Source organism: Phoca vitulina, unplaced genomic scaffold (genome assembly GCF_004348235.1).
Source record: "Phoca vitulina isolate PV1807 unplaced genomic scaffold, GSC_HSeal_1.0 scaffold58, whole genome shotgun sequence".
Lineage (NCBI taxonomy): Eukaryota > Metazoa > Chordata > Mammalia > Carnivora > Phocidae > Phoca > Phoca vitulina.
The window spans coordinates 8,154,740-8,166,921 of record NW_022589761.1 but is presented as its reverse complement, the minus strand read 5'-3'; the positions used below and the strand labels follow the sequence as shown (position 1 = coordinate 8,166,921).

Genomic DNA, 12,182 nt, shown 5'->3' with positions numbered 1-12,182 from the left:
CTTGGATCCCTGGCCTGAACTGTCCCCAGAAAGAACCCAGGCTGCAGGGCCCATGAGACCCCCTAGTGTGTAAGTGGCAATTCTGACTCCCTCGCGGCCAATTAGTATTCTGGCCTGGCTGATGGGGCCGGGGGCGGGTTCCCTGAGGCCTCCGCCAAACCACAGAGGAGCTGCACCACTGAGGAGCTCTTTCCCTTACCTTCAGCCTCTGGACGATTTCCCTTATGTCCTCCACGGAGCCCTCTGTGGCCTGCAGGAAGATGTGGTCCCCTCGCCCGTAGAAGATTCTGAGCGTCGAGGAGTCTGGGGTCCAGCCAATGACATCCCCACAGTAGCAGTTGAACACCACCTCCTTGGTGCGCAGGTCCAAGAGCACCACAAACTCGTTGGAAATCCCCAAAATGCAGTCGATTTCTACGCCCTGGGCATAGTCCTGAGCCGCCACCCTCCAGGCGATGGCCCCTGCGCTGTGCTGCTCGGCGCCCGCCCGCGCTTTTGTCTTCTCTTTCTTCTTGGAGGTCAGGGAGATGAGGTTGAACTTGCCAGTGGAGTCAATGGGTGTGTTGGAGACACAGTTTTCAGCCAGGTCCTTGAGGTACTCCTGGCGGGTCCTGGTGGCCATGGTGTGGAATTTGTCCGACTTGTGTGCAGCGTTCTCGGCATTAATCACCTTGGCCAGCAAGAAGTCTCTGAAGACATCAGACTTGCGGAATGTGGTTCCACTGGGGATTGGGGGACCAAAAGGAGGAGCATCTTTGGATCGGGTCACAGCCATACTGAGGAGGGAGAAATAGATGGTAGAAAGAAAAGCACTTGAGATTCCCTTTAGAAAGAAAATATGCGATCAGAAATAAGAGTGTTTTTTTTTTTTTAAGATTTTATTTATTTATTTGACAGAGAGAGACACAGGGAGAGAGGGAACACAAGCAGGGGGAGTGGGAGAGGGAGAAGCAGGCTTCCTGCCAAGCAGGAGCCCGATTCGGGGCTCGATCCCAAGACCCTGGGATCATGACCTGAGCCGAAGGCAGACGCTTAATGACTGAGCCACCCAGGCACCCCAAGGAGTGTGCTTTTTAAGAATGGAAATCTACATCTATCTAGTAAGTTGCCGGCCAACTAGACTGGAAGCGAGATAGTCTTAGGGCACATGCATGCATGTTTACTTTCTGGACAGCAGATGTTAGAACATCCACTGACGTTCCAAGAATAATTCTCCTAGCATCGTTCCATTTCAGTTACTCTCATTTTACATACGTATAAACTATTCGGTAGATTACAGTTTGGCAAAAATTCACTCCTCCCTCTCCACCTTTGAGGACGGGTACATGCCCACCCCACCGATCCTGGGCCTGGTCATGTAGCTTGATTTGGCCAATGGCTTTCAAGCAAGGCATGAAATGTGGTGGGTGGGGAGGCGGGCTTGCCTCCTGTGCTCCTGCCATCTCCATGAGAAGGACATGCCCCAGGGGGTCCCAGAAGGAGGGACACCCGGAGCAGGCCCGCAGCCAAGGCCAGCCAGACCTCAGCCGACCTGCGGACGTGTGGGCCAGAGAGAAAATGCTAATGCCTATGAGCCACTGGATTTTGGGGTGGTTTGTTAAGCAGTGTTACTGTGGGAACACCTAACTGATGTGGGACATTTATGTGATTTGCTTTTTTTTTTTTTTAAGATATTTATTTGAGAGAGCGAGAGTGAGCGCACAAGCAGGGGGAGGGGCAGAAGGAGAAGCAGACTCCCCGCCGGGCAGGAAGCCCAATGTGGGACTTGATCCCAGGACCCTGTGATTTGCTTCTTTCACATATCTGTGTAACATTACTTAACATACCGTGTAAATCATCTCTACACAGCTTACTTTGAAAATTCATTGTAACGAGAAGTTAGAAGAGACCCTTCTTACTGCGGTTATGACTGAGGTGCCGCTGTGACAGAAACGAACAGCCACTGAGAAAGTAAAAAGGAAATGATCTGCCAAACCAGTGAGCCCCTTCACCCCTTACGCAAACCAGAGAGAAAGAGAGGAGCCTATGGGGAGGAACACCTTTGGAGAAAGCTGGCGGTGAGCCCCATCATGTCTGCACCCACCCTCGCCAGCAGCAGGCGCCCCTGAGGTGACTGATAGCCAGGAGGAGCCTGGGGTCAGTCGGCCCCCTGCCCGGGAGATCAGGAGGGTGGGCTGGGAGCCCCCACAGAGCCCAGGGAGCATGCGCTCAGCTGTGCTCCCAGTCCAGTGACACTTGCCTGCCTCCCATTTCCTCCCGGGGCTCCAACCCTGGACAGGTCAGAAATCAGCCGTTAGCTGCAGAAGTGCAACGTGGAGGAACAGAGGAGAGGTAAGCAGGCTCCCCAACCACTGAGGCCTCCAGCGGGAAGCAGCCCTGAGCTGGGAGGTGGGAGAAGATTCGCTGGTAAGTCAAATCCGAAGATTGGATGAATATCTCTGATATGTCCTTCCAATGACCGGATCGAGTTGCGACTCAGTGACTGTAGGGCAGCCGATTTCTAAAGTCAGGCAGAGAGGCTACGGCCCGTTCCAGAGTCCTCACCCAGGGGCAGGGGAACGTGACTCTCGCCGGAAGATGTTTAAAGGGGTGGTGGAGACTCCAGGAGCTATGCTGTTTCGGTGATGATGATTAAAACCAGTGTGAGTCGCTGTATTTGAGTGAGAAGTCAGCTTGCTAAGTTTCTTAAAGAGCATTGTATTCATCCTCCACAAAGATGTCACCTTGTGAGCACGGTGTTAGGAGAGATTCCCTAATGCTTCTCTCCCGACTGTAAAATAATTTTTAAATAACGAGATTCCTGACTAAAACATATGCCATGAAACCCAAACATAGTGTAAGGCTTGTTCAGGTTAGGACTCCCAGCCCCCACCCGCCCCCCACATGACAAGGGGGACAGTGTAACATTCCTCCCTCTGTGTGACAAGCATATCTGGGACGCCCTCTCTTGGGCATTGGGGGTACAGTAGTCCCTGACCCCCAGAGCTTTTAATCCAGGAGCGGACGCGTACCAAACACACACACTTACAAATTAAATTATAAAGACAAAGAAAGCTAATGGGCTACAGACAGAACAACAGAAGGACCGGATCTAGACGGGGGGAATCCAGGAGGGCCTCTCTGAGGAAGTGATAATTATGCTGGGATCTGAGGCTGAGTGGGAGCCAGAGGAAGAGCTGAGGGGAGGACCCTGCACACAGTGGGTACAGCACGTGCAAGCCCTGATGGGGAAAGACGAGGCTGGGGTGGTCGGAGTCCAGAAGCGAGGAGCGGGATGGGAGCCAGGCATCGCAGGGCCCTGACGGTGTGTTAGCACTTTTCATCTCGATCGTGAGAGCAAGCGATCCTTTAACCATCTGGACTCGCTATTCACTCTCTGCACCCCCAGATCTGGTCTCTGCCATTCTCTGCCCTGCTCAGTGCCCTGGAAGGTGGGTTTTTGCAGGCGGTCACCTTCACCTGGCTTCCCATGCCCTCCGGCTTCCAGTGAATTCCGCCAACAGGAAGCGGCAGCAGGCGACAGGAGGGGACAGGAGAGGGAGGTTGGCAGATGGCGTTCTCTTTGTGGCCTTCTTGCTGGGCTGGTGGCAGCGGCTGCCATCCTTGATCCTTCAACTCACAGCCATAGCTCCTGTCTGGTGGCCCCTCTCCCAGAGCCATACCTCTCTCTAGCTTCCAGAAACTTCTCTCATCCTCTCCAACCTCATCAAGCCAAAAGGGCTGCGTAATGGCTCCCTGCTGCTGCTGGCCCCTGGACGCCTCACTCTCCTGTACTGGTTCCCTTAACCTAGGCCCGCTTGAGTAGCCTGTTCATTCACCCTGTTAAAACCCAAGCGGGGCATCTGCCTCTTAACAGTCCATGATGGACACAGGTGCTAGCAACGAGTGACCACCAGACTGACGATCTGCAAAGATCACCATGGCTGCCCCATGAAGAAAGGACTGGAAGGGACCAGAGCACAGGCAGATCATCATTGAGGAAGCTCCTGCACACCCCAGACGGGTCAGGCCAGATCCCTTGCCTGCTACCTCCACTGTTCATGGTCCAACGACCCTTCCCCAGTTCCGGAGTGCTATGTGGGCAGGTGCCACCTGGAGCTTAGCTGATCCCCCAGCACCAGCACAGGTGTTCACTACTGATTAAAATAACGACTTAGGGGCCTCTGGATGGCTCAGTCGTTAAGCATCTGCCTTCGGCTCAGGTCATGATCCCAGGGTCCTGCGAGCCAGCCCTGCATCGGGCTCCCTGCTCAGTGGGGAGCCTGCTTCTCCCTCTCCCTCTGCCCCTCCCCCTGCTTGTGCTCTCTTTCCCAGATAAGTAAAATCTTTAAAAAAAAATGACTTAAACTTGAACAGACCAAGAAGAAACAGTTCTATCAATGCACAGGAGGTTTTCTAGAGGCTTGACCGAAAAAGGCATTTCCCAGGGGTGAGGTTCTTCAAAGGCCACACAAACCAGGTGGGTTTTCTTCTGTCCAAAACCATGTGGGCAAGGCCTTGCCTAAGCCTGGGGTGGGGGGGGGGATGTGATGACTTGGCCAGTTTTTCTAATTCGTGGTGTGTCCACACTGTACTTTACAGATGTGAACAGCTTTGCAACTTCTCCAGTCAGCACCTCACTGCTTAGAGTGACAGACTTTGGTGTTTCCCATAGTCCTGATCCACGATTTGAAGAATCATGAAACTACAAGCTGCTGAAGCTTTCTGGACAAGCAGAACAGCTGGTCCCTTACGTCCCAGCAGGTGGGACTGGGTTTTCACAGCCCCCAGACTGCAGGGACGACGGCGTGCCCCTCAGAAATGGTGCACTTGGAACCACAAAGACAGCACCTCGCTACACGACCAGGAGATGGTGTGACACCAGGCCACCTGGTCACTGTAGCTCAGGAAGTATTTCCAGAATACTCACAGTTATTCCTTGAACGATTATTTCCTCAGGGCCTATGATGTTTGGGCCAGGCATCTGTCTGGTCAGCAAAAATGTCTTTAGGGCCCACTAGATGGCAGGCCCCGTGCCGTGACAGATACACGGAGGGGGATGTGACACAGGGTTATCCTCAAAGGAGGCCAGGGACACGCAAGAAGTCATTTTTACAGCCTGACGGGTGCTGTGATGGAAATGTGTTTGGGGACATGGTGGGGAGGGGCGGGGGGGGGGGGCAGGGTGTGGTCTGTCTGGGGACCAGCTGCCTGTGGGGAAGGAGGGGGGGCAGCTTTGGTTGTGTCTTTAACATTTTCTTTCTTTAAAAATAAAGAAAAGAGAGCTGAAGCAAATATGGCAAAATGTTAACATCTGTTAAATCTGGTGGTGGGCACATGGGTGTCTGTTACATTATTTTCTGCGCTTTTCAGAACGTTTAAAATATTGCATAATAAAAATATTTTAAATTAAATTGTAAAAAACAAGAAGGGTTTAGGGGCGCCTGGGTGGCGCAGTCTTGATTTCGGCTCAGGTCATGATCTCAGGGTTGTGAGATCAAGCCCCGCAATGGGCTCTGCGAGCAGCAGGGGGTCTGCTGGAGATTCTCTATCTCCCTCTGCCCCTCCCCCCCGGCTTGCGCAGGGTGCTTGCTCGATCTCTCAAATAAATAATCTTAAAACAAAACAAAACAAAACAAACAAACAAACAAAAAACAGAAAAAAACAAAGGTTTGTGAATCAGAACAAAGCCAGCATCCTGGAGGCCAAAGGCTGGCCTGGAGAGGCGGGGGGTCGGCCGTGGGTTGCTATGACAGCCCAGGCAGAAGCAGGGAAGGAGGGGGCCCACCCCACGCCCCCAGCTCAAGCCCTGCCTCTGATGCGAGGAACGTGGGACATCCCGCGAGCGAGCTCAGGCTCACCCAGCCGCGAGACGGAGGCACTTGCGGTGGCCGCTTTGTGTCCCAGGAACGAGTAACCGCATGCGCTGCACGGTGATGGAACCCTCCTCCCTTCTCCGCTTCACCTCACTGACAGGAAAATGGTAGGTTCTGGCAATTCCACCAGGACCACCAGTGCACCTACGCACATACCCTTTGATCCAGTGACCCTGTTTTTAGGAATTTTCCCAGCTGTGTACGTGGACGCACGTGCAATGAGAGCAGAAATAAGATTATTTACTGCAGGATGGAGTGGAACAGTGGGTGACAGGACAACCCAAATGCCCATCGTGGGGGGAAGAGTCTCGTGCATCCACACAATGGAATGTCGTGCAGTCATAAGGAATAAAAAAGCACTTAATGTACTGGTTTGGAGATCTCAAGGATCAGTGAGCGTGTGTGACACGCTCCGTGTGTATTAACAAGGGGAAAACGAATACTTAGAAGTAGTTACCTGCACATGTATGAAATTTCCGGATGCACAAGAAACTAACAGGGCAACTGGGTGGTGGGGGGCGGGGCAGGGGTGGGAAGAGACTGTGACTTTTTTTTTTTTGCTTTTTGTATCTTTTGAATTTCAAACCGTTCTCAGCCCATTCCCCAGCGTCTGTGGTGCTGTTCCAGGGACATGTGCTGCCCTTGGCCCGGGCCTAGGTCATCTGTCAGCTGGTTTCCAAGGACTACATCCTCACCCCATACCCGGACAGCTTTCCATTTGGCCTCTGGCTGCTGGCCACTCCCTGGGGTGAGACCTGGCCCTTGGGGAGGATGCTGAATGGTCTGAGGCCTGTGGGGCCTGTTGATCTGTGAACTGAAACCTCAGCTCTATATCCAGAGTGGTGCATGTGTGCACGCGTGTGTGTCTGCCCTGCCCCCATCCTTCCATCTTCTGATTCTCCTTCCGGCCGTCACTCCTGTGCCTCAGCCCCTGTGCCCCCCACCCCAACCCTGGGCCTGGTGGTGGTTTCGCTCCACGATGGGCTCCTCACCCCCCAACCAGGTCAGTGAGCCTCAATTCTGGAGCTTCTCTTCTGAGGAAAGCAAAGCCCTCCTTTTGCTGGATTTGCAGCTGGGAGGATGTTAAGCTTAGAGCTGCCAGCAAACGAAGCAATGTACAGGAAAGTGGAGCAGATCGAGCTACGCTTGAACCTGTCATTTGGGAGAGCCGATATATACAAATGCCTTTCTGCCTTAAGCCAGATCGAGGCGGGGTTCTTGTCACTTGCAACCGAAAGATGCCAGGCAAATGCGAATCCCCAATGAAAACTGGGGTGCCATGCCGCTTTCTGACTGAGGATCACTCTCTTAGAAGGTGTGGGGACGTGAGGACATGTGGGGACGTGAAGCACACACAGGCAGCACTGGAGGTGTCCGCCGGGCCGGCTGCTGGCTCTCTCTCTGCACGCTGCCTGGAGGCTGGAGATCAGCTGCTGCGACTTCCGGTGCGTGCAGGGGAGGGGGCAGGGGTGGGGGGAGCCGGTGCAGGGATGCGTACCTGTAGCAGACATTATCAGTGCAAGGGTTGTGGGCTCGGACGATGATGAAGACGTGCTGAAAGTGTGAGCGGATGTTCTTGGGGGTGAAAGGCAGCGCCCCTGGCTCCTGGAAGATGATCGTCACAATGTCGTTTCCTATGTGCCTCTTCCTTAGTAGCTGGTAAATGGAAACGGGAGAGAGGAGGGCGGCACAGGTTGGCTTGAGGGTCCACCCTGGACCCTCACAGCAGCCTCCCTGCCACCCCGTGTTCTCACGCCTCCCCGGTGTGGTCCCCACAGGCAGCTAGAGGGAGCCATGGACCTGGGTTGGATCATGTGTCTCCCTGCTCAGAGCCCTCTGGTGGCTCTGCCCCACTCGGGGTAAAAGAGTCCCCAGGTGTTTCGTTCGCTGCCTATTGCAGTGTGCTTAGTGCTGAGAGCAGTGTCGGAACACAGCAGGTGCTCAATTAACATCCACTGGAGGCCCGCATGGGCTGGTGGACGCGGACTTGCTCACGGCCCATGGCAGCTGACTGGACACCACCCGCAGAGCCCATCCCAGGCCGCTGCCACCTTCCCTGCCCCGGACACCTGGGGTGGGAAGGTTGGGGCAGCTGTGGCTTCGGACTGGCCCACGGGAGCCCGGTCCTCTCTCCTCTGTTTCTCACAGTCTCTGACCAAGAGACTGTTACCTTTGCAGGCGATGACGTATTCACAGTATTTTACTTATTTGCTGACATTACAGCATTCCTATTTACATGAGTTGAGCCTTTGCGTGACTGTCACGGTCAGGGATCCATGTTGGGAACGTGAGGTCCACAGATGGGCATCCCGTGTAGCTCGACATGAAGTGGCCCAGAATGTGGAGTCCAGATACACTTACACTGAGCAGCACGATTCACACTACGGAACTGTTCTTTATGTGTGCTTTAAACCGGTGACATTCCTAGATAAAGTACCCATTTGCTGTGGCCAGCCCCGGGCGAGGCATCTTACCATCGGGTCTCCGAGGGGCCAGCTCATCTTATCACAACAACCCCGTGAGGCATGAACTCATCCTACCCCTTTACTGATGAGAACACTGAGGCTCCCAGTGGTTAAGTGACTTGCCCACTGTCACACAGTCACGGGAAGAAAGAGCCTGGATTTGAATCCACTTCTACTTGACTCTGCAACCCAAGCTTTCCCCACCTACCAAATACCCAGCACGAGGGACTGCTTCCTATGCCCCTCCTGGGTGTTGGGCCCTGCCTCGTGCAGAGACCTTTCCCAAGATATGGGTGCCGTCATTCTGCCCATTTTACAGAGGAGGGACCCGAGGCTCAGAGATGCAGGATCACAAAGCTAAGAAGTGGCAGAGAAAGAACTCAAAATCAGGGCTAACTCTGAGATCAATGCTCTTACAGAATGCTACCAGGTTAACTTCATGAGATCACTCCGATCCGACCATTTTTGGTCTATATAATCTACAATGTCATCTGTACCAATGAAGAAAACAGGCATTTTCTAAACCACAAGTCTGTGGGGTTTCTGTTCTTTAGAAACTAGGAAGAGTTGTCTCAGGACAGAGTCTGCATGGCATGTTCAGGAGAGGAGCCTCATGAAGCAGGCGTTAGCTGCTCTTGCCCACCTAGTACCTTTTCCTCCTTCTTCTGGCAGCCATGTCCGTGCCCTTTGGGAAAGCACCTCCCTGATCCCTATCAACATTTCCTGTTGAGCTGACCCCATTCACCCTCCCTAGGGGTGGGCACGTGCTTCAGGCTTGGCCAGTCAGCTTGTTCCACCCCTGCCCGAGGCCCAGGGACCGGCAAGTGAGTGACTGGTCAACAAAACGTTTCTGGGACACCAGGGAGGCACAGCTCTCTCTCCCCGGGGGTGGCTCTCCTGGTAGGATGTGAGCAGAGGGCTGCCAGGGGGCATCTTTGCCACTACTTGGGAAGACCTGTGAAGGCCATGATGAAGAAAAGCAGAGATAAGAAATGAAAAGGATTCCTAACACTGAGGCCCTGGATCCAGCCATACCTAAAGCCAACCCTAACCAGGCACTTGAGAGTTACACCACCCGGTAAGACTCAGTTTTTGCTTATGGCAGTTTGGTTTGCGTTTCTGTTACTTCTGTTGAAATAATGTTGACTGATTCACTCTTCTTTTTCACAGGACCCCTGGTGATGCAAGAGACTGCTAAGTTGGGTAGCTAGACGCAAGCAGGATGGCCAAGGAACAGCTAGAAAAACACTGGTATCAAACAACACCTGATCTAGCCTCCATCCCCCAGGTGACGTGACCATGGTGCGGAGCATCTCCAAAGCCACAGGCCCCCCCATCTACTGCACGGGACAGGAGAAGGAGAACCGATGCCTGCCAGGCAGCCAGCTACCAGCTGCAGGGAAGGAGAGTGACTTGGGGTTCAGTCGTGCATCCACTGGAAATCACGTGGGGGCCCCCGCCCTGGGCCCCACTGACCTGCTGCCTGTTGTTGGGGGTGTAAGGGAGCAGGGTGGAGACGTGGAACATGATCTCGTAGTCCTGGTATGTCGTGTAGAGGGAGTGGGTGCCCGTGGAGTCAGCTGCAACAGAAACACAGTTAGCACCACGTTTCCCAAACCTCTGGGTTTGTGCCACATCCCACAGGCCATCTGCGTTAGTTTTCAGCTTGATGTTTGCACTTAACTCCACTCTTTAAAATTAAATAAATTTAGGTAAAAAGGAAACCTTCTGTTACACACCCAACACACTGGTAAAAATTTAAAAGTCTGACCGTAGCAAGGACTGTTGGGGAATGTAGAGCCACTGGATCCCTTTCTGTGGCTGGTTAGGCGTGTAAATTGGTACAACCACTTTGGAAAACTTAGTAATGAAGATGGGCTTAACTGACGACCCAGCCCTTTCTCTCCTAGGATCATAACCTAGAGAAATCGCATACGCGTGCCCTGGGATAAGGGTAACAAGCACCTTCAAACGTCAGTCAAAAAGATGAATAAACAAACTGGTATACTCATACTGTGAAAAAATACAAAGCCTTGAAATGAGCTGTAGTCACCACACGGGTGAATCACACATATATAATTTTGAATGAAAGACGCCAGAGACAAAAGCAGCACATACTATAGGATCCCATTCACGTTATGTTCAAAACCAAGCTGAACAAATTAGATCTAGAGATGCATATATAGGTAGCAAAACGATGGATGATAATCATGAGAGTCAGGACACTGGTTGCCCCCAGTGGGAGGGGGTTGTGACCAGGGAGCACATCTGATTATTGGCTCCATGTTTCTGAGGGGGAAACTGAGGCACCGGGAGGGAGTGACTTGCCTTAGGTCACACTGCAAGGTGCAGTGGAGTCTGGACTGGAACTCAGGCTGTCTGACTCCATGGTGTTTTAATAGTACTCGGTGTGGCTCTTAAGGGTTTCACATTCCTTATAGGAAATAGATCCAAATCCCTAAACTTGGGCCCTGAAGGCCCTGCAGGGTGGGTCCTGCTGGCCTTCCTCACTCCATCCTCCACATTAATTCCCTGGATGACAGCCTTTAGACCTCAGGGCTTTTGCATGTGCTGTTCCTTTCTCCTGGAATGCTTTTCCTGCTCCCTCTTTGCCTCTTTTATTCCACCTCACCCCTCTCAGGCTGTAGGCCATGTTCTCTGGGGGCCCTTCCCCTCTCGGACTTAAGATCAGGTTCCTCATGCACGCTCGTATCATCTTGAACAGCTCCTTCCCGCCCAGGGAGGAAGGCTGGCAGGTTTCTGTCAAATGCAGGAGCGAACCCACGAACCATGCTGCAAGGACCTCCAGGGTGTCAGGTTCACCCCAGGAGGCCCATTCGTTGGCCCTTTCAGGCACTCAGGGCCACCAAGCTTTATTTAACCGAAGGTGCTGTGGAGACAGGGGTAGAACTAACCACAAAGACCCCGTTCTTGTGGCCTTACATTCTGGGGAGAAGCTGGGACAGGCGAGGGCACTGAAGCCACCGTTGGCCGGTGCCAGAGCCAGGCCTGGAGCCAGGTGACCTTCGGGTGGCTGCAAGCCCGGGGCATCCCTATCTGGTAGCCGGGGACACTGGCCAAGAGCACTGTGCTCCCTGGGGTCTCCGGAGACAATCCACTTCCCACACAAGCCACGTGGCAGTAGTTGGCACTTGTGTGCTGACTCTCCGTAAGGTGCGGCGCTGGAGTCTGATCCTCACAGCAACTCAGGGAAGGGAGGGGGCAACGTAATGGCCGCCATTTGGGGCAGGGCGCTGAGCCTCAGGAGCAGGGGGACGACCGCCCCTTTCGCGGTGAAGCAATCACCTGAAGGAATGAGCAACAGAAGCACAGTCCTAACGCTCACGCTTCCCGCGGGCTTCCTGTGCGCCAGGGCAGCTCGGGGAGGCTGGGCAGGCCCGGGGTCCGGCACGGAGTGAGGGCTCGGTATGTTAGCTTCACCACTGTGCTCCCGAGGTAAGCGCAACTACGAGCCTCACTCGACAGATGAGGAAGCTGAGGCACAGGGAGGCAAGGCCGCCGGTCCAGGATCCCTAAACCAGCGATGGCACAACGATCTTATTCCTCCCACTGCCTCCATGGACGACAGTCGCAGGCCCCTGCGAACGCTTCTGTCATCTCGCCAAACTCGGTCTCCTCACCTAGGCCTCCCTCTTCCCGATGAGGAAGCTGAGGCTCAGCAAGGCGAGGGGAAGAGCCAGTGATTGGGCCCGGGCCCCATCACAGGGCTTTCCGACTCCACCTGAGCAACGAACCCAGCAATGCGCCCCTCCAAGGACCAGGGGCAGTCAGTCCTTTCCCCAGGGAGCCAGGACGTGACTTCACGACATCGCTCTTCCATCCCCCCGAACCGCCACATCGC

General features: G+C 53.9%; 1 protein-coding gene across 4 annotated transcripts in view; it reads right to left on the bottom strand.

Moving 5' to 3' along the window:
• Window positions 1-12,182, bottom strand: part of SIPA1L3 (signal induced proliferation associated 1 like 3) — a 225,505-nt gene that overhangs the window by 66,294 nt on the left and 147,029 nt on the right. For all 4 annotated transcript variants that reach the window (XM_032390100.1, XM_032390104.1, XM_032390101.1 and 1 more), the window contains 3 exons: window positions 9,797-9,900; window positions 7,354-7,511; window positions 200-776 (listed from right to left, as the gene is read on the bottom strand). In XM_032390100.1, coding sequence (XP_032245991.1) covers window positions 200-776; window positions 7,354-7,511; window positions 9,797-9,900 — 839 coding nt within the window. The remainder of the gene's footprint in view (window positions 1-199; window positions 777-7,353; window positions 7,512-9,796; window positions 9,901-12,182) is intronic.